The 21,918-nt window shown below is 49.7% G+C and overlaps 1 protein-coding gene across 17 annotated transcripts in view; it reads left to right on the top strand.

The window, feature by feature from the left end:
• The window catches only part of DYSF (dysferlin), a 272,723-nt gene that overhangs the window by 183,209 nt on the left and 67,596 nt on the right, over positions 1 to 21,918 (top strand). For 9 of the 17 annotated variants that reach the window (XM_060187109.1, XM_060187107.1, XM_060187104.1 and 6 more), the window contains 5 exons: positions 8,779 to 8,883; positions 9,003 to 9,164; positions 10,206 to 10,371; positions 10,762 to 10,838; positions 20,137 to 20,199. In XM_060187109.1, the coding sequence (XP_060043092.1) occupies positions 8,779 to 8,883; positions 9,003 to 9,164; positions 10,206 to 10,371; positions 10,762 to 10,838; positions 20,137 to 20,199 (573 nt within the window). The remainder of the gene's footprint in view (positions 1 to 8,778; positions 8,884 to 9,002; positions 9,165 to 10,205; positions 10,372 to 10,761; positions 10,839 to 20,136; positions 20,200 to 21,918) is intronic. The other 8 variants (XM_060187114.1, XM_060187112.1, XM_060187118.1 and 5 more) reach the window with 1 other exon arrangement.

Genomic DNA, 21,918 nt, shown 5'->3' with positions numbered 1-21,918 from the left:
TTTGGGGTTTGTATTCAGAGGAAACAAGTCTATCTCCTTTGCCATGGGGGGGGGGTTAGGAACACAATCCTGTGGGGCCTCCTGTGCACCCCTGAGCTGGTCCTCAGGAGCAAGTGGGGGGGACAGAGACTTGGGCAGGAGGACATGAATGAGAGCCCTGGGCAGAGGAGGGCCAGGAAGGGGCAGCTGTGTCCACTGTCAGGGAATTCCCAGGTTGGGAGTAGATACTACTTGACATTTTTGGTGCAACTTGGATGTGCAGTTCAGGGTCAGGTTGTGGGCTCGGCAGGCCTCAAGCCCCTTACCTCACTTCCTTACACTCCCAGACCGAGGTGGGGTCTGCCAAGTGAGCTGTCCCTAATTGAGCCTGACAGGCCGCCTCCCGCTGCTGGCTGCAGTTGCGAAAGACTGCCGATTTGGAAAGAGGAGCAGAGTGCTGGGCAGGGAGGCAGCGTGGAGCCCTCGATCTTGATTGAGAGCACTCTGGGGCCCAAACCCACAGCCTGCTCTGAAGAAGACCCAGCCCAGGGATGAGTTATTACACACACACACACACACACACACACACACACACACACACACACACACACACACACTCAGAATCTGAAGTCACTGGATTTGCAATATGGAACAGTGGGGGCTCAGATTCCAGGAGCAGGGATCTGGCTGTGGGCTCCTTGTCAGGAAGCAAGTGCACATCTGCAGCTTTGTGGGAGCCTGATACAGGCCCTGCCAGGCCACAGGCTGAAGGTGGTGGTGGGTGAGGGCCATAGGAGATCGAAGTCCCAAGGTGTGCTGGGCACTGGGCAGGGCTGAGCCAAAAGGCCCTGAAGGTCAGGGGCTCAGGTGGATGAAGGACCAGCCAGTCCAGGCAACAAACCTTGAAGAGCAGATGATGACCGTAAGCTCCTCTCCAGATACCAGGGACCTAGCCACTTAGTCTAGCCACTGTCCCTGCACTTGAAAGCCAAACTCAAGCCAAGATGCCGGGTCTTTTCATTTGGTTTTAACAATCTCCAGGGGCTGCTGGGTGGAGGCTGAGTTCCTCCTGCAGGAAACCTGACACCTTAGTGGGATTTTTCTGTCTTCTCTGCTGTGGCCAAGCTTCTGTTATGTGTCCTCCATCCAACCACCCGCCAGGCTCCTGCTCTGATCTTCAGGCACTCCAATATTCTGGGAGGGCCATGTGAAGCCACATGGGAGCACCCAGGGCAGCTGGGTGTGTTGGGGGGGCTGTCTGGCTGCTGCAGGGTGAGTGGCTCTGTGCCTGAGGGTGGAAGGAGGTACCAACTAGGAGGCTTTTGTGGCTCTGAGGGATGGTCTCAGAATGGCTTCTTCTGTGGGGAGCATCTTTCAGGTAGTAGAGGAGACAGTGTGAGTAAGACGAGGGTTTCAGCTGAGGACAGTGGGGATGGCTTGCTTGAGAGGTGACACTGACTTGGCAGGGAGTGGCAGAAAGGGTGGGTAGGATTGGCCAGGCTGTGTTGCCTTGGGCAGGAGGTGCACACCACTGCTTGGGGTTAGTTTGTGGGCTAGTAGAATCCCCCACTTTTCCCGGTTTAATGCCTATCTGGAGTGCTCTCACTGGGGGCTCTTGGTGGCGAGAGGGCTGTTGTTGGGTGCTGTCTTTAAGAGTGTGGCCCAGGGGTTTGCAGAGAGTCTGGGTGGAAGAGGGAGCATCCCTCCAGCTCCCCTGCCTGCCTGTCTTCCTCTCTTGAGGCCCTGTAGGCCTCGCCCGCCCTCTCCCCACTCTCCCTTTGTGCTTCCCTCTTCTCATTTGCTCCTTGGCCTCAGCTCCCTCTCTCCCTCCTTCTCCCCGCCTCTTCTGAGCCCTCTGTCTCGTTTCTTTTCCTTTTTGTCTGGAGAACAAAGGCGGTCCCTGTTGCCAAGGGGAATGAGTTCAAAGAAGCTGCAATTTTAGATTTCCTGAGAACTGGAGAGTGTGCACACGCACGAGTGAGTGTACTCGAGTGTGTGCACTCGGGAGAACATGCACACAAACACACACACACACACACACACACACACACACACGCACACATACCTGTCTATACACATAGCAAAAAGGTGCCGGTGGATTCCTTAGTCACCAGGTCACCTGTACTGCAGAGTGGGTGCAGGGGAAGGCCCCACTGGGGACCCCTTGAGGTGAGAGTAGGGTCTCACAGTCTTGCCCATTTGGGGGTTGGGTGTGGTTCCTAGTGTTACCCTTGGGGCTCTTCCAGGAGCTGTTTTGAGGGAATCTCAGAGGGCCTCCTAGATGCCACTCCAGCCATTCCCTTCAAATCCAGGCACTAGGCGTTTGGTGTGAGGTGCACATGAGGTACTCTTTTGCACCCCCAGATTCACTAGGAGGAAAACTTTTGGTGTTTTGCAATTGGGAAAATTAGCCCAGTGGCCCCCCCAACCCCCCATCCCTCCCCCAAGGCCTTAATTTAAAACACTGTTTTTCCTGGGAAGTGTAATTAGAGCAACATGTTGTTTCTAACGAGCTGGGTGGGGCAGGCAGACAACCGAGCCCTCCCAGCTGCCTGTTGCCCCCTCCCCTGTAGCTCCTAGGAACCAGGGTCTGCGTGTCCAGAGGGTTCTCCCACTGCACCCCACTGGGTGAGGGGAGTGTCTGTGGGCTACTGGAGACAGGGCTGAGTGAGCTGTCTGGAGGGCTTGCCATTGTACCCCACCTGGGCCCCGGGGAGAGGCCCTTCAGGGCTCAGGACTGTACCTTCTTGTACTGGACTCCCACTGGGCAGGGTAGATCATAGGGAGAATGGGCTCTGCGCTGATGGCAGCATCTGTCTTGGGTCTTCACCCTCCTGGCAAGACTTCATCCATCAGTGCTGCAGTCCCTGGCCAAGTCTGCATTCAAGGTGGGTGGGAGGGGGGCATCCGTCAAATGCTTCACTTGGCTGGGCATTGGTATACCCTGTAGAGTGCACACATTATTATGCTCAGGGACTCAGGTTCAAGCCTCCAGTCTCTACACACAGTGGGAAACTTCAAGAGCAGTGAAGCAGTGCTGCAAGTATCTCTCTCTCTTTCTCCTTTCTCTCCCCTTCCCTCTCAATTTTTCTCTGTCCTATCAAAAAGAAAGAAAAATGCAGAAGTGGATTACCTAACAAGGCTTATGCTATATGACTATGCTTGAGGACTGTGGTTCCCAGAGTGTCTCCAACCCCTAGTGAGAGTGGAGTCACTGTCCTGGAGGAAGATGGCTTGTCCCTCAGCTGGTTTTGAACAGGGCAGAGCTGAGTGACTCAGACAGAGGTGTCAGCTGTCAGGCTGGGGCCTGCAGGATTTTCATCTGTGAGATCTCTGGAGCATCTGTTGTGCGTGTGAGTGTGTGTGTGTGTGTGTGTGTGTGTGTGTGTGTGTGTGTTTCTAGAGGATGGAGAGCTTGAATTGAGCCTTGAGTGGTGTGTCAGATTCAGGGTGATGTTTAGGGAAGCCCATGCAAACAGGGTGTGTTGAGCAGGCACTGGGGAGGAGGGCTTGGGTGGGCCCACTGGAGTAGACAAGAGTGTGGGCAGGAGGGGAAACATGATGGACTTGTCTCTTTAGCCCTCCATCTACACAGCTGTTCTTGCATGGCTGTTCCTCCTTCCTGCCTTCCTCTCTCCATTCAGTCCTTTGCTTACTGCACAGGAGATTCAGCTGTGTCTCTGAATTCATACCTGCTAGCCTAAGCAGGGACCAGGGACAAGTGGACACATAGGCATGGCACAGGGCAGTGTGATTTCAGTGGCAGCAAGTCAGGCTCCTTGGGGAGCCACATGGACTCAGATTTAGATGGAGCCCCAGCATCTGAGTGAGAGGTCTCCAGGTAAGTGGGCAGGAGAGCACTGCAGACAGAAGACCAGCAAATTCAGGTCTCACAGGCAGAGTCCTGGAACTGCTCATGCCCTGCTGGTCCCCAGAAGGACATGTGATGAGCATGTCTGGGGAGGTGTCTCTTCACCACCCCGGGGCCCAGAGGGAGCTGTTGTCTGGTAAGGGGTGAGGCCAGGGAAGTCAGCAGGAGTGATGATGACAGGAGGTCTTGGAGGCCATGTGGAGGAGTTTAAACTTCATCCTGAAGGTTTAAAAGAAAATGTTTATTTAATAAAGAGAGAAACCAGAGCATCTCTCTGGTCGTATGTGTTAGAGGTCAAATCCCGTCTCAGGTTTGCAAAACACACACTCTGCCCGCTGAGCCATCGCCACAGCCACCAGCCACAGGTCTCTCTACAGAGAATGCCATTTTTCTTAGAAAGCTCCCCTGGCAGCAGGGTCGGGCACACCATGGTTATTAGGGGGTTGTATGAGAGAAGATCAGTTAGGAAGACTCTGGCAGATCCAGGCAAGAGAGGGAGCCTACCCCACATCAGGGAGAAGCCAGGCCACTGGCAGGAGGCAGATTTGGGACAGAGCTGGTAAGGGTCAGTAACATGTCAGACATGGTGACTGGGCTAGATGTAGGGCTGAGGGTGACACTGAACTTTGTGCCTGACGGGACAGATGTGGGCAGGTCTAGAGAACCCAGCTTTGAACAAGTTGAGGCTGAGAGGTCAGCAGGACTCAGGGGTGCACTGAGTGGTAGGACATTGGGAATGTGGGTCTGGGACTCAGAGCTTGGGAGCAGAAAGATTGGGAGATGGAGCAGAGATGGGCGGGAGGCAGAGGCTGGTGGTGTGGGACCGGAAGGATAGTGCTAGGAAGGAGGACACTGTCAGCTGGTAAGATGAGAGTGAATGTTCTTTAAATTGAGCTAAAACTAGTCCTTGTCACCTTGGAGAGAGACATTCCTGGCAAGTGGGTTTCTGGGGCAAAAGCAGAGTGCACTGGGATGTAAGTGAGGAGGAACAAGAGAGAGCAGAGGGAGAGAGACTTCCAGAAAGCACACTGGAGGCTGTGCTTGTTTGTCTATTTTAATTTATTTTCTTGCCATTGCCAGAACTCACTGCTCTGGGTGGACGTTTTCAGACAGAAAGGGAGAGACTGAGAGAGATACCACAGCATCGAAGTTCCCGTCAATGCTGTGGGAGCCAGAGACTTGAACTTGGGTGGGACACCTGGCAAAGCAGAGACCTTCCCAGGCAAGCTATCTCACCAGCACTCGAGAGACTATCTTTAAATGGGGGGAAGGAAAGGACCCAGCAGACAGAATAGAAAACCAGGAGGTGGGCAGAGGACTGTGGTGGCAGTGTGCTGGTGGGAAGGGCTGTGATCTCGGGGAATGGCAACAGAGGGCAGGGGATCCCTGGGGACAGCCAGGTGGATAATGATGGCCTTTATGAGTATGATGCCTAGGAAACTGCCCTCCTGTGCAAAAACTAACCACTGTCTCTGCTTGTGTCTCCTTCCCGCTTCCGCTGGGCCTGGCGTCTCACAGCTGTGCGCACCTGCCTTCTTCCTCCAGGGCCACTTCCGAACGGGACTGGAGTCTTCTTTCTTGAGTTCTTGGTCCCTTTCTTCCCCACTGAGCAGGTTCTTGAAAACGGCGAGCATGACCTCCAAGAGACAGGAATGCTACCACCATGGAAGCCCAGGAACAAAGATGAAATATAAACACAGGCTAGGCGGTAGTGTAGAATGTACATGTTACCATGCATAAGGGCCAGGGTTCAAGCCCCCACTCCCCACCTGCAGAGAGGAAGCTTAATTGGTGCTGAAGCAGTGCTGCAGCTCTCTCTCTTTTCCTTCCCATTTCACTCTGTCTTACCAAATGAAAGAGAAGGCGAGGGGTAAGGGGAGTGGCCACTGGGAGCTATGGATTCATCATGCAGGTACTGAGCCCCAGTGATAACCCTGATGTCAACTAACAAAAAGAAAGAAGGAAATGTGAGCATGAAGTAGGTTGTGGAATCACAGGGAAGCTATCAAGAGTTTGGAAACTGGGAAAGAAATATTCTGAGGAATGGAAGCCATATATTGGGTCTTCCTGTCTCTCCTCCAGGGAGCTTGCCAATTGCCCCCCCCCCCCAGCCCCCTGTTCACTGCTGGCTTTTGACCTAGGGCCCCCTACTGGGTCAGGAGCAGTGTTCAGCAGTCCGTGGGTAGGTCTTCAGGGATGGCCTTTTCTTGAAAGAGGCAGGCCGGAGGCACAGCTCCTGTCCTGGGGGCCTTGGAGTGCCAAATGTGGACATCAAGCTGGGGGTTCCCACAACCAGCAACTGGGGTGGCTGTGCAGGCCCTACCTCTGCCCCAGCATGGGTCCCGTGGACTGTGCTGAGCACAGCACCCCCTGAAGTTGTGCCTCATGACTGCCCTGTGCCTTCTGCCTCCCCCCATGGTACCTGTGTTTTAGTCAGTTGAGCAACACAAATCCTTCCTTCTGCACGGTGGCTCATGAGGGAAGAGGACAAGAATTACCCACAGTGATCATTGTCATCGCTACTGTTTACTAAGCACCTCCTTTGTGCCAGACTCTCTGTGTTTTCAGTGAATTCTCACAGCAGCTTCAGAAAGGAGTTGTTATCCCAGGTTTTTCAATGAGGAGACTGAGTGATTTGCCTGAGTGCTAACAGGTGGCAGGGCTGAGCCAAGAAGGGAGACTTGGTTCTAGCACTGTACTTTTTGAAGTTTCAGGGTGTGGCCAGGTAGGTGTAGCAGCTGATGATTGGTGCAGGTGGGAGAAAGCTGGTAAGTCTCTGTTTTCCAGCCATTCCCTCCATCAATATCCAAGCATCTGTAGATGGAGGCACAGTTTTTTTGGGAACCCAAAAACAGATCACTTGGAGGAGGAATCTGGTCTTTCAGCTGTTTGTGAAATGAAGTTCTGTGTGGCAACTTCTGTAAAGTGTCCAAAACAGCCCCTTTAATCATAGTTAACCTTCCTTGGACGGGTGTGTGGGTTGTGCACTGCACAAGAGCACTGAGTCTAAGGCAGTGCGAATTCCAGTGCAGAGCGTCACCTTAGTATTGCTTGTAGCAACTTTTCCAGTAGGTGGCAGTAAAGTGTCTTGTTCCAGTACACTAGTAAAATAACATGGTTTTCCTGACATGGCAGTCAAGAATCTTAAGAAACAAGACATCTTTCTCTAATTGTTATAGAGCTGCCACATGGGCTAGCAGTCCTGTGAAGAATTTCCATGAGCCAAGACCTCTTCTAACCTTGAGAGGTTGATAACACTTATTTTTCATTTGTCTCTTTACTGTTATTTCAAAACCATTTTATTTATTTATTTATATATTTATTTTTAATGAGAGAGATACAGAGAGAGAAAGATCAGAACATTGCTCAGCTCTACCATATGGTGGTGCTGGAGATTGAACTTGGGACCTCAGAGCTTCAGACAAGTAAGTCTTTTTCATAACTATTATGCTGTCTCCCCAGCCCCACTTATTTATTTTTTAAATTTAAAATATTTACTTGATATGACAGACAGAAATTGAGAAGGGAAGGAGAGATAGAGAGGGAGAGAGAGAGAGACACCTGCAGCACTGTTTCATTGCTAGTGAAGCTTCTCTCCATGTAGGTGGAGACGGGGGACTTGAACCCAGGTCCTTGTACACTTTAATGTGTGCATTCAACCAGGTGTGCTGCCACCCAGTCCCCCCACTTACTTAGTTTTTAGACAGACACAGAGACACAGAGAGTGAGGGAGAGGGAGAAGGAAAGGGAAGGAGAGAGAGAGAGATAGACTGTTGCACTAAAGCTTCTTTCAGTGGAGTGGGGGCAGGCTTGAACCTGGGTCACGTGCATGGCAAAGCAGCACTCTGTCCAGGTGAGCTATTTCACCAGCCCAGGGTGGTAACTAAAAGAAAGAAAGTTTATTTATTATTTCAGATGTAGACAGAAATTGAGAGTGAAAAGGGATATTAAGGCGGAGTGAGACAGAGAGACACCTGCAGCTCTGCTTCACCACTTGCGGTGCTTCCCCACTACATGTGGGGATCATGGGCTTGAACCAGGGTCCTTGTGCACTGTAACGTGTGTGCTCAACCAGGTGCACCACCACCTGGCCCCTGGATGATGACTTTTAATAGTCACACTTCAATGAGAACCCTGAGCCAGAAGAAGTGCCATTACTTATTTAGTTCAATAAGTGAGGCAGCCCTGGATTGTGTTCCTAGACACCACAAGACTCAGTAGCTGCCTCAGTCCACAGCAGTGCTATCTCCCTTGGCTTGCCTGCCTCCCATTGTAGTTCTTCATGATCACGGTGGGAGAGCAGGGGGTCTTTGCTGGAATCTTTGTCACACTGTCCTGCTTTGTGGCAGTACCTCTCTAGGCCCTTCTATTTATAAATACTCTTTCTGCCTCACAGAGGTGGTATTCTGTCCTCATGGTGGACAGGGGCAAGAGGTGTGGTTTGGGTCTGGCAGGTGTCGGGGTGGGTGGTGGAGGTATACCACCAGGGCAGCTGTTGACTTGGAGGGTCTGAGCCAGGAGATGGGAGAACCAACAGAGATGGGTGCTGGGGTTGAGAGAGACAGAGATGGAGCAGCGGAGTCAGGTGTGTGTGTGTGTGTGTGTGTGTGTGTGTGTGTGTGTGTGTGTGTATGTGAGTGTGTAACCCTGGACAGCTCTTGAGCACTTCAGAACCTGCATTATAGGAGAGGGGCAAACTGGAAACTATCTGAAACAGGGTGACCTGAGCCCTGGATCCTGTTGTTTGAGCTGTCACCCTGGAGAAGCTGATGCTGGCCGGCACTGCCTCTCCCACTGCCCTCCTGCCTGTCTGCCTCTGTGTCTCTCCATATACATCCTTTTTCCTATTCCCTTGATCTTCCCTCTACTTGTCCCTTTGCCTTGGTATTCCTCCCTCCTGAGTCTTGTTCTTCCTGCTGTCCCTGCAGTCAGAGGAGGACACAGACCTGCCCTACCCCCCACCTCAGAGGGAGGCCAATGTCTACATGGTGCCTCAGAACATCAAGCCAGTTCTCCAGCGGACAGCTATTGAGGTGAGCCTGGCCTGGGGCAGTGGGTTGGGGTGTGGATACACCCAGCATGGACCCTTCCCTATTCCAGCCTTTCCGGAGACCTGGAGTCTTTCTAGCCACTCTCCTCACTGCTATCCTAGATCCTGGCATGGGGCCTCCGGAACATGAAGAGTTACCAGCTGGCCAGTGTCTCCTCCCCCAGCCTCGTGGTGGAGTGTGGGGGGCAGACAGTGCAGTCCTGTGTCATCAAGAACCTCCGCAAGAACCCCAACTTTGACATATGCACCCTGTTTATGGAAGTGGTGAGCTCCATCTCCCTGCTATCTCCTCCCAGTCCTGGCAACCAGAACATCTTCATGGCCCCCAAAAACTCTCAGGAGGATCCTGGCAGGGTCACAGCCCCCCCCTCCCACCTCACTGTCCTGTAAAAATGGACAGAACGTCTCATTATCTGCTCACTGCAAGAACAGAGGCCCATGAGCAGCACCAAGGGTGTCAACTTTCTCTCTGAATCCCAGACTGAGTCTGTAGAGGCCCCTCCACCCTTCTGTGACCTTTTCCCTTTTCACAACAGGCTTCCTCCCTGGGAATTCCCCCCGGGATGCTCTGGGGTGCTGGCCATCCCTGATTCCTCTAGGCCTCCACTGACCTGGTCCTCCTCTAGCCTGGGCCCCTGCTGAGGGGCTTGCCCCCAAGTACTTCACTCCCTGGGCTTCTGGGGCCCAGTGACTGGAGCGAGGCAGCTAGAAGGAGAGGAAACTGGGTTGCTAGATGAAAGTGCGTTGGAAATTCCAGGCCCAGTGGCTGTCAACAGGAGCCTCCTCTTGGCTGAGCCCACGCCACCACCGAAGGAGAGCTTATAAATTATTTCAAGTTGTGTTCAAAGTGCTTTTGGGGCTGGGGGTGGGGTGGTAAGGAGAAGGATCTAGGTCTGTAAGCCAACTCTTGAGTATCCACTTGGGGGGGACTGTCTGGAAGAAATGTTGAGTCCTGGGCCAGCCTCCCCCCTGCCCCCAGGGCCTCCTCCCCAGCTGGAGGTTCAGGGAATACAGGCTTGTTTTAGCTTGGGATGCACTGGATGAATCTGGAAGGGGAAGCTGTGTGTGTTTGTGTGTGAGGGAGCTGTCTCTATACACTGTATTCAAGAGGCAGAGGAGCTGTGTGGCATCTGCTCGGCCACACACCACCTTGAGTTGGTGGCTGTCAGGGGTCACACCTAGAATCCTTCTTTGCTCCTCAGGCTTGCCCTGGGCAGAAGGGTATCTCTTTCTCCTCTGAGACCCCCCCACCCCCCAAAGCCAGGTTCAGTCTGTGGTTCAGAGTTTCCCCCTCTCTCTGCCCAGATGCTGCCCCGGGAGGAGCTCTACTGTCCCCCCATTGTGGTCAAGGTCATCGATAATCGCCAGTTTGGCCGCCGTCCCGTGGTGGGCCAGTGCACCATCCACTCCCTGGAGAGCTTCCTGTGTGACCCCTACTCAGAAGAAAGCTCATCTCCACAGGGTGGCCCAGGTATGGGGTGGGCAGCAGAGATGGTCCAGAAGGCTCCCTTCTGCTGGGACCTGGGTGGGAAGTTCTGGGAGCTTGGTCTTCGGGGTATCACCTTGCCTAGTTCAGGCACACCATAGGTGGGAACTGAGAGGTGGGACTGGGGGTGGGAAGAGGTGAGGGAGAAAGATGAAGGGGTTCCGTGGGGTGAGGAGGGAGGACAGGAACCCTAGGACAGGCAGAGAAAAAACTGGGAGACAGGGATTGTGAAGGAAGATGGGAGCAGGAAGAACTGGGTGGAAGGAAGAGAAAGAGACGCTAAGGGGTTTTGGTCTCATGCTCTCTAGCTGCATCTTGTGGCCGAGGAGAGGAAAGCTCTGCTCAGGCCTAGACACCCCTGACCTCCCCTTACAGATGATGTAAGCTTGCTCAGCCCTGGGGAAGATGTGCTCATCGAAATTGACGACAAGGAGCCCCTCATCCCTCTCCAGGTAGGACGGGCCCTACTCTAAAGGGAGGGACCTAGTTGCTCACCAACAAGAGCTGACTTTCTCTCTTGCTTCATCACCACTCCCCACTCCTCTTCATCATTCATATCCTGATACCTTAGAACATGTCTCCCTCTGGACCCTGGTGACTGGGCACAATGCTAGACAAGAGCCTTCACTCTGGGCATAGCAGAGTGGAAGGTTGAGGGAGACTGTGTGTGGCCTTCTGGGCCAGAACCCATCACTCTGCTAAAGCCTCTGGGAGAAACGGCCCTCTGCCTTGTTGAAGGCTTTGCCTTGATGACCACTCAGGACAGCAGAGTGTGTGAATGAGAGAGGAGGTAAAAAGAGAGTAGTCACTGGACAGTTTTGGGGAACTTACCCCAGTCAGAACTTTTGGAGGCAGCTAAAAGGAGGGGGTCTGTGTCCAAACCAGTTGTCCTTCTTGTCCCGTTTCCTTCCACCTTCAGGATAAGGACAGGGGTGGGTGAGAGAGGAGTCTGTCCGAAGGGTGTCTCGCCTCTTACCAGTCTCTTAGCAGCAGGTGAGAGATATCTCTTTCCAATGTACACAGCAACCCAGGACCAGACAGCATGGCAGGAGGTTCATGCTGGGTCCCCAGTGTGAGTCGTGGAGTGGCTCTGGGCCCTGCAGGGTGGGGTCAACCAGCTCTTCCTGCAGGGGCAGGTGGAGATCAGCCCTCCTGGGAGCACCAGCAGATGCTCCCTCTCCTGTCACCCTCTGCTCTGGCTTTTCACACTCCTCTTGGCTTTGCATGATGATGGCCACACCCCTGTCACCTGGGGCTTCTGGGCCACCTGGAAGATAGCTCAGCAGACTTGACCTCAGGCTAGAGCCTGTGTAGTCACCCAGGGAGGGGCAGCACGCAGCAGGGCTCAGTTTCCTGTAAAACACAGATCAAATAAAAGCTTTTTTAAAAAAATTCTTTATTGGGGGATTATTGGTTTATAGTTGACAGCAAAAACACAATAGTTTGTACATGCATAACATTTCCCAGTTTCAAATAGCTTTGTGAATAAATTTGGGTGCTGGGTTGTGCTCAGGACCCTTAAATCTACCCCTGGAACTGTTTTCATGGGGGCTTCCCACCAATACTTAGGGCTCATTTCTGGGATATTTATTTACCCAGTGTAATTGCACATAGGATCTGTGTTTTTCTTGAGAATTCTTTTTTTTTTTTTTTTTTAAAGAAAGCTTTAATTTTTTAAATTTCTTTTTTGGAGAATTAATGTTTTTCATTCAACAGTAAATATAATAGTTTGTACATGCATAACATTTCCTAGTTTTCCATATAACAATACAACCCCTACTAGGTCCTCTGTCATCCTTCTTGGATCTGTATTCCCCCCACCCACCCACCCCAGAGTCTTTTACCTTGGTACAAAACACCAATTCCAATTCAGGTTCTACTTGTGTTTTCTCTTCTGATCTTGTTTTTCAACTTTTGCCTGAGAATGAGATCATCCCATATTCATCCTCTGTTTCAGACTTATTTCACTTAACATGAATTTTTAAAGGTCCATCCAAGATCGGCTGAAAAGGGTGAAGTCACCATTTTTTATAGCTGAGTAGGATTCATATATATATATATATATATATATATATATATATATATATACCACAACTTGCTCAGCCACTCATCTGTTGTTGGACACCTGGGTTCCTTCCAGTTTTTGGCTATTACAAATTGTGCTGCCAAGAACATATGTGTACACAGATCTTTTTGGATGGGTGCGTTGGGTTCCTTAGGATCTATACCCAGGAGAGGAATTGCAGGATCATAGGGTAGATCCATTTCTAGCCTTCTGAGAGTTCGCCAGACTGTTCTCCACAGAGGCTGGACCAATTGACAGTCCCACCAGCAGTGTAGGAGGGTTCCTTTGAGCCCACACCCTCTCCAGCATTTGCTGCTGTTACCTTTTCTGATGTATGACATTCTCACAGGAGTGAAGTGGTATCTCATTGTTGTCATTATTTGCATTTCTCTGACAATCAGAGACGTGGAGCACTTTTTCATGTGTTTCTCAGCCTTTTGGATCTCTTCTGTGGTGACTATTCTGTCCATATCCTCCCCCCATTTTTGAATGGGGCTATTTGTTGTCTTGTTGTTGAGATTTGCAAGTTCTTTATATATTCTGGTTCTTAGCCTCTTGTCTGATGTATGGCATGCAAAGATCTTCTCCCATTCTGTGAGGGGTCTTTTGGTTTGGGTAGTAGTTTCTTTAGCTGTGCAGAAGCTTTTTAATTTGATGTAGTCCCATAGGTTTATGCTTGCCTTAGTCTTCTTTGTAATTGGATTCGTTTCATTGAAGATGTCTTTAAAGTTTATGCAGAAAAGAGTTCTGCCAGTATTTTCCTCTAAGTATCTGATAGTTTGTGGTCTAACATCCAAGTCCTTGATCCACTTGGAATTTACTTTTGTATTTGGTGAAATATAGTGGTTCAGTTTCATTCTTCTGCATGTTTCAACCCATTTTTTCCAACACCATTTGTTGAACAGACTCTGTTTTCCCCATTTAATAGTCTGGACACCTTTGTCAAAGATTAGATGTCCATAGGTATGGGGCTTTAATTTTTTTTATATTTATTTATTTTCCCTTTTTGTTGCCCTTGTTGTTTTTCATTGTTGTAGTTATTAATGTTGTTGTTGTTGTTGATGTCATCATTGTTAGATAGGACAGAGAGAAATGGAGAGAGGAGGGGAAGACAGAGAGGGGGAGAGAAAGGTAGACAGCTGCTGACCTACTTCACCGCCTATGAAGCGACTTCCCTACAGGTGGGGAGCCAGGGGCTTGAACCGGGACCTTATACTGGTCGTTGCACTTTGTGCCAAGTGCGCTTAACCCGCTGTGCTTCTGCCCGACTCCCTTTCTTGAGAATTCTATCCCTATGATTCAGTAGTTGCATTGTATCATGTTGGTAGAAGAATGTGGGAAGGTCATCAAGGCTATTGTACATCAATCCGTCATTATCTACTGCAGGAATCTTTACCTGACGGATGATTATCCAACCTCTGCCTTAAAACTTCCCCTTTTTTATTTATTTATTTTTTCATTTATTGGGGGACTGATGTTTTACATTCGACAGTGAATACAATAGTTTGTACATGCATAACATTGCTCAGTTTCCCACATAACAATACAACCCCCACTAGGCCCTCTGTCACCTTTTCCAGGACCTGTACTCTCCCCTCCACCCACCCCAGAGACTTTTACTTTGGTGCAATACACCAACTCCAGTTCAGCTTCTACCTTGTTTTTTCTCTTCTGATCTTGTTTTTCAACGTCTTATTTAGGGTTCATTTCTGCTTGTTTCTCATGCTCTCATTTCACTCATCTCTTTGTCTGTTCTAAGGGTGGGTTTCTGCCACTTCTAAGGCAAGAGAAAGAGGTCTTGCTCTCAAGTTTCACCAGTGCTTGAAGTCCTCAGAACTACCAAGCTCTCTCCATTCCTTTCACTTCTGTGACTCTTCAGGGTTTTTCCCAACATCCTACTGGGGACACCTTCTGGGCCAATTCCTGGTGATGCTCTAAGACTCAGCATAGGTGTGGTCACCTCTCTCCAGGATTGCTCCCTGGCTCCTTCCCTTCTCCTGCAAGTCCTATCTATTTTAATCACAGAATTTGCCTCAGGTCCTACCTACTGGTCTCTAAATGTCAGCATCTTCCTGCATGGGGCTTGGGCACATTTTTCTTTGTGCCCTTGATGGTCAGTATAGGCCATGTTTAGAAGAGGTGGTTCAATGAAGTTTCGCTGGCTGGGTGGGTAGGTAAGTGACTGGGTAGGTGGCTGGATGACTGAATGGGTGGGTAGGTGGATTAGGTGAATGAATGGGTGGGTGAGTAGGGGTGCTTGGGTAGGTGAATGGGTGTGTGGGTTGGTAGGTGGATGGGTGGGTCGGTAGGTGGATGGATGAATGAGTGGGTAGGTGGATGGTTAGATGAATGGGTGGTTGCTGAATGAGTGAATGGATAAGTGAATTTATCTGTCCCTTCTTCCTTTAGGTTTAAAAAGGAGTTTCTCTTGACTGGGGAAGTTTAAGGGGAGGTTTCAGATGATTTCAGACAGTATTTACTAGACTCAATGTTAGTGTCTTCTGGCCTGGGTGCATGTTTGGAGCTGAGTTAGGTGAATAATTAGCCCTGAACTGCAGGCTCCAGGTCCTGGCTCCTGTTCTCTACCCCCTCAGTGGGCCTGTCTGAGTCTGGCAGGGAAGTGCAGGGCTTGCCCAGCAGGATTTCCGTTCTGTGTGTGCTGCCCTCAGAGTGTCTGCAGACTCAGATGGGGAGGGACTATTTTGGGTCCTACTGGCAACAAGCACAGTCAGAAGAGACAGAAGGGGGTGGGGCTCAGTCCAGACGTCCCGTCCCCCAGGGCTGACGTGAGTGAACCAGGCCTCAGGTCTGAGCAAGAGCAGGGACTGTGCTCTCTGTGGGAGAACATGGCTATTCTGGCTAGAACTGGGCCAGGCAGAGGATGGAGAGCTGGTGTCTGGGCTTCTGGAGGTTTGCCCACATGGGGAAAGCTTGGACCACAGGCTGCTAGAAGAGCAGGGAGGACGAGGAGGTGTAATAACGGGCTGCTCTGATGGGCGTGGACACTGTCCTCATCTGTTCCTTGTGTGATGGATAAGCTATAACACTCTTCTCTGGTTTATTTGACCGGACAAAAAGAAATTGAGAGGGTAAGAGGATATTTGGGAGAGAGAGAGACACCTGTAGCTCTGCTTCACTGGTCATGAAGCTTCCCCCTGCAGGTGGGGACTTGGGGGCTTGTACCCCAGTCCTTGTGTATGGTATTTTGTACACACAACCAGGTGCACCACTGCTTAGTCTCCCATAATGCTGTTTGTAAGGAGCCCCATCCTGATGGAGTCTGACAGGGGTGGGGGTTGCAGGAAAAACTGATTTATTAGAAAGGATTACACATTAATTTTGTAAAAATTTTACTTATTTCATCAGAGAGGGGAGAGAGACACACACAGAGAGAGACATTAATTATATAACTAGGGAGGAAGAGAGAGAGAGAGCAAGAACTGGAGTGTCACACTGGCATATGTAACGCTGAGGATGAAGGCCAAGACCTTATGTTTGATACTCTAACACTTATTCAGTACACTACCTCCCAGGCTGCATAGGCAGTCTGATTTTTGTGTTGTTTGTTTTTCATTGAGGGTCACTGGTCTGATTTGTCACTCAGTATCTCTACTGCACACGCCCCTGGTCCCTGGAAGGACCAGATGCTATAAGGGTGAGCCAAGAGGCTGGAGGTTCCAGTTCCAAAGAGCTTGCCAGAGTGTGACTCTCCCTTTCCTCATCCTCAGCACAGACAGGCTGGGAGGACTGGAGGGTCACAAAGTCTAGAAGAAGTAGCACATTCCTGTTCCCATGTGTCTGGCCCATGTTTCCTGGTATCCCATTTCTCTGGGTGGTGCAGCCCTACAGCTGACCTCAGGTCCTCAAGTCCGCTCTGCCCAGTACCCCTCCTAGCTTTACATATATGCCTGTCAGAGGGGTTCTTGTCTTGGGCTCTTCAATTTCTTTCCTTAGCTATACCTTCTCTCCACTGATGAAACGCAGTATCTCCACTGACATATATATATATATATATATTTACCAGAGCACTGCTCATCTTATGGTGGTGCTGGAGATTGAACCTGGAACCTCAGAGCCTCCGTATGAAAATCTTTTTCATAACTATTATACTGTCTTCCCAGCCCACCACCACACTTTAGAAAAATGTCACCTCACCTCAGTTTCTCCTGATGCTTGGGTTGTGAGGCTAAGACAAGTGGAGTGTTTCTCAGGTTTCTTGGGAAATGGCTTGGTTTCTGTCAAGAGCTTCCCATTCTAGAGATGATCTAGAATGTGTCTATAAAGCAGATGGGCCACCAGGAATTCCCTTTGGTGCTGAGGCTCTCACAAAGGGATTCCAGTGTTGTTCTCAGTCTGCCCTCAGCACAGGACAGGTTTTTGTCCTATGGCCTGGGAGTAAGCACATGCATGTGGCTTAGACACACACTCTGCGCCCCCGCTCTGCTCTGTGAATTTTCTAGGCACTGAGATGCCCTTGGAGTCACTGGGCAAGGGTGACTCTTGCCTCTCACTTGAGAGATCACTGTGGGTAGGGAAGGGGTGGGGGTGCATGTTCCTCTTCAAGTCTTTAGAAAAAGAGAATTTCTGGTATGGGGAAGAGGTGTACATTGGGACAGGGAATCAGAGGAGGGAGAATATTCAGAAACTTTCTGCATGGTTGGGAGAAAGATGAGCGGTGTCTGGAACATCTCAAAAGAGATGCTTGGAGTGATTCTAAAGTGATGAGGTGCCTTGTTAAAGAGGACACTGCCATCTTGGGTTCTCCTGACCCCTTGAGGTTCACTTGGGCTGTGTAACTAGGGAGGTGGTTCTCAAGAGATGGGATGAGAGGAAGACATTGAAAGTCTGAGGTCTGCAGGGCCTGATAAACAACGGAGCTGAGACAAGGGCTTGGTGGTGGTGGTGGTGGTGGTGTGTGTGTGTGTGTGTGTGTGTCTGTTTGCTTGTTGATTATATGTTGACAGTGTGTTTGAGAGCACAGGGGCTATGGAGGGAAGCAGGCTAGTGTGGAGGAGGAGCCTGAAGGTGTTGACTTGTTTGTTCTGTGCCCTGTGGGGTGGGGAGGATGCTGATGTTGGCTGCCCCCTGGCTCTGGCTCCCATTCTGGCTAATTTTGAGCCCGCCGCTCTAGTTATAGTCTCTGGGACACCATGAAGGTGGGAACGTGCTCTCAGACCCGGAGAGGCAAATTATGCTGAGTCCCAAAGGGGAAGGTGTAATTTTGGAAGCTGCACCAAATCTTAGCTGCTCTATGTTTAGTGCTAGTTTTTTTTTTTTTTCCTCCTCTTTCCTCTGGGGAACTGCTGGTTTCCCTCTCACCTTTCTAAAAATGAACTGTCTTAACAATACCAATATGGCTTCTGTGAGGCTCAGGGTGAGAACAGGAGGGGCAGAGCTGCTGCCCTGGGACTGGTCTCTGAGTAGCAGGGATTCATGTGGTCTTGGTCTGGCCCTGCTCGGGGGTCACTACATCCAGCACTACAGGCCAGCCCCCCTTATTTGGTGCACTAGCTGGGTGTCCATAGGCCATTCCGCCTTCCTGCTGCTTCCTCTGGCTCTGAACAGCCCTGAAGGCTAATGTGGGAGGTCTAAAAGCCCCCTTTAGTGAAGTCTTCTCAGAGCAGTGGAGGGTTGTGAGTCCTCCCAACCCCTCCCCATGCCCCTTCCAGCAGAGCTCCATCGCTCATTGCTTCCCTAGATTTGCCTGGACCCTAGGACAGAACCTCCCCTATCTTCCTGAATAGGAGGGACCACCTGTGGCTTGACATCCTGTGGTATCTCCCGGAGCCCCTGGCTCTGGGAAGAGAGAAGCTGACCCTGAAAATCAGGGTCCCATTGTTTTCACTGCTCCAGCTTCTCTCTTCTGTTCCAGGGCCTGCCTCCCCAAACTATCTTCTCTTGCTTGAATGTCTGTGCTTTTGTAATGTCTGCACTCACAATCCCCATTTAGGCCTTGCTCCCTCTCAGTTCCTGGCCTCATCCACCTGTCACACTGCAGTGGCCTCTGCAAAAGTCACCCAAACTCTACTCCTGGGCCCTCAGCTCCCCCCACCCCCCGCAGCCTAGGAATTCACTGTGTAAATCACTAATTCACAGAACCGGCTGGTTGTAAGCATAGATCCAATGGTAGAAAGAATGCAGACAGCTTTCTGTGGTATAGACATGACTTGCGGGATTGTAAGACTTTCAAAACCCCTCTTACATGTGGTTTTGATGGTGGCCATAGGATGTCCTGATTCTTGCCCTCAGTGATTGAAGAACCAGAAACTTTCATTAATTTAGGAATTGTGTCCAGTCAGGCGCTGGTGTGACTGAGCTATTGGAAGAAATCAGCAGAGATTTGAAGGGACTTGAAATATGTAGGGGATGGCAGGTTTGAAAGACAAGAAGAGGGACAGGGCGATGCACACACATTACCATGTACAACCCCCCAGGTTCAAGACCTCAGTCCCCACCTACAGGATGTGAGGAAGCTTTATGAGTGATGAAGCAGTGCTGCAGGTGTCTCTTTTACTTCCTCCTTTTTTGTCTCCTCTTCCCCTTTCAATTTTTCTTTGTGCTATCAAATAAAAAGGACAAAAAAGAAAGAAAGAAAAAGAGAAAGAAAGAAAGAAAGAAAGAAAGAAAGAAAGAAAGAAAGAAAGAAAAAGGGAAGGAAAATGTGAAAACTGGCTGCCAGGAGCAGTGGATTTGTTGTGAAGGTACCAAGCCCCAATTATAACCCTAATAACAAAAAAAAAAATAACAAAAAAGGGGGTTGGAGCAGTTGGTGGCACACCTGGGTTAAGTGCACATAGTATGAAGATTAGGACCCACACAAGGATCCAGATTTGAGCCCTCGGCTCCTCACCTACAGAGGGGTCGCTTCACAAGCAGCAAAGCAGGCCTGCAGGTGTTTCTTTCTCTCCCCTTCACAAGTGGCAAAGCAGGTCTGCAGGTGTCTCTTTCTCTCTCCCTCTCTCTCAGTTTCTCTCTGTCTTATCCAATAAAATGGAAAAACAAAATGGCTGCCAGAAGCAGTGAATTCATAGTGCTAGCGCTGAGCCCCAGTGATAACCCTTCTTCTTCTAGCGTTTGCCCTTCTTCCGTAGCCAGTCAAGAGCATCAGGTTGAAAGCTGTCAGGAGCTGCTTGTTGCTGGCTTTGAAAGTGACTGGGATCCATGTGGATTCAGTCGGCTAGGAAGGATCGTCAGTTTCCCCAATGAATGGGTACTCACAGGATGCACCACGAGAAGGTCGATCCAATGCATCCATCCAGTGATAACCCTGGAGGCAAAAAAGAAAGCAAAATCAAAAGAAAATAAAAGGCAAGGAGAATGTGTGAGAGTAACACTGAGTTGATGGTACCAAGATCAGTGGGACAGGTGTGGCTTGTTTCTTCCCTGTGCTTTCCTTGGGCTGTCATGCATAGTCTTCATCTCACCTCTGCTCATTGTTGTCCTGTGGGGTAGACTCTGTGCCCATTCTCCAGATGGGGGTGTTGACTTGGAGAGGTCAGGGTTAGCCCAAGGTCGTGTAGCTGGTGGAGCCATGGGGCCAGGCATATATTCTTCCTACCACTTTTTCAGCCTCCCTAGGGAGAAAGCACAGGGTGTCTCATCAGTGACCCCTACTTTGGGGCTGTCCCACCTTCACTGAAGTGGATTCTCTACTCCTGTTGCTAACCAGCTTGTTTAATTTGTAGCTTACAGATGGTCTGTCGGGCTCGGCTCCCACTAACATGGCATCTTCTCCATCCAGTCCTCATGTATGTATTGTTACTTATCCGTGGGCACCTTAATTTCCCTGGGTGGGTGGGGTGCTGTGCTGGAGGTGGGAGAAGGGGACTAAAGGGGGATATTGAAAGGGGGAAGAAAGGAAGCACATTACTGAGACCCAAAGAAAACAGTCACTTATCTTTTACCCCCTGTAGTAGTAATGGGATGAAAAGATTTGTTTTGGTCCTGTGTACCTGCATGAGGACTGGGGGTCAGCTGGGATTTCATGGGGCAGTAGAAGCTGGAGAATCTCTAGATGAGACCTTGACTGCTAGGACATGAGACATGAGAAGCTTTTGGCCTAAACCAGGGTGACTCTTTCTGTCCCTTCCAGTTGGGTGTGACTCAGGGACCCTAGCATATTCTAAGGGGACCACCATTACCAGTAGGGCTCCTGTCTATCTACCTGGGCTGATTTCCTGGCTATCTTTTAATGGGCCATGGCCCCTTCAAGAAGATGACTTTGATGTCCACCCTTCATCATATGCTTAAGCAGTCTTACACTGGGGGTCAAGGGGAACGAACCCCTGACCTGCTGGGGAAGGGACATTAAGAAGAGAACTGCCAAAAGTTATTTACTTCTATATCTCTAAGAGAGATGTTGCTTCATTGGGTGTCTTGGGGATCTCTAGGAGGAGGAAATATAGGTGTGTGTGTGTGTGTGTATGTGTGTGTGTGTGTGTGTGTGTGCGTGTGTGTGTGCGTGTGTATGTGTGACTTACCCATTATAGAAAATAAAGAAAACAGAAAACCTTTGAGGCAGGAAATCAAAACCACCTGTATGCCCAACAACTAGAGATAAACTCTTAAAATTTTGATGTGCCTACCTTTTTAAGATCTTTTAAGCATGTGTGTATACATACAGATAATTAAAATCATTTTGTATTTTTCTGTATTTTGTTTTACTTGAAAGTGTTGTATTTTACATAGCTTTAACTTCTTTCAGAATATGACTGCATGTCACCAATATGTGGACACTCATAGAATTTTTTAAAATTTCTTTATTGGGGTATTAATGTTTTACAGTTGACAGTCAACACAGTAGTTTTTACATGTATAGCATTTCTCATTTTTCCACACAACAATACAAACCCCTCTAGGTCCTCTGCCATCCTGTTCTAGGACCTGAGCCTCCCCCACACCGCCCCTCCACCCACCCCAGAGTCTTCTACCATAGTGTTGTATTTGCCTATCATTGGAGGTTTAATTGTTTTAGCTTCCACTGTTATCTTATTTTTTTATGTCCTGGAGTTTTGGTGGTGAACTTTTTTTTTTTTTTTTTTTTTTTTTACCAGAGCACTGCTCAGCTCTGGCTTATGGTGATACAAGGGACTGAACCTGGGACTTTGGAGCCTCAGGCAGGAGATTCTCTTTCCATAACCATTATGCTATCTACCCCCACACCAGGAGTTTTAGCTTGATACAGTTCAGTCCATTTCTTACTAAGTCGTATTTCTTTATATTTACATTGATACAAGCTCTTTATTAGGCTCTTCCATTAGTTCTGACAGACAGTTACTGAACTCTGTTCGGGTTTTCCAGGTAGGTGAGATAGTTTTCCTTGAGTGATAATGAATACCATGTGTGCTCAGCCAAGTGTTATTCCACTGTCTGATTTATTATAGCTTTTTAATAGCCGTTGATGCCTAGTAAAAGAGATATTCCACCCTTTTCATTTTCAGGTGTGCCACTACTATTCTTTGCTTTTC

This window comes from Erinaceus europaeus, chromosome 3, assembly GCF_950295315.1.
Source record: "Erinaceus europaeus chromosome 3, mEriEur2.1, whole genome shotgun sequence".
Lineage (NCBI taxonomy): Eukaryota > Metazoa > Chordata > Mammalia > Eulipotyphla > Erinaceidae > Erinaceus > Erinaceus europaeus.
Note: the sequence above shows the minus strand (reverse complement) of the source record. Positions and strands in the feature narration are given on the sequence as shown.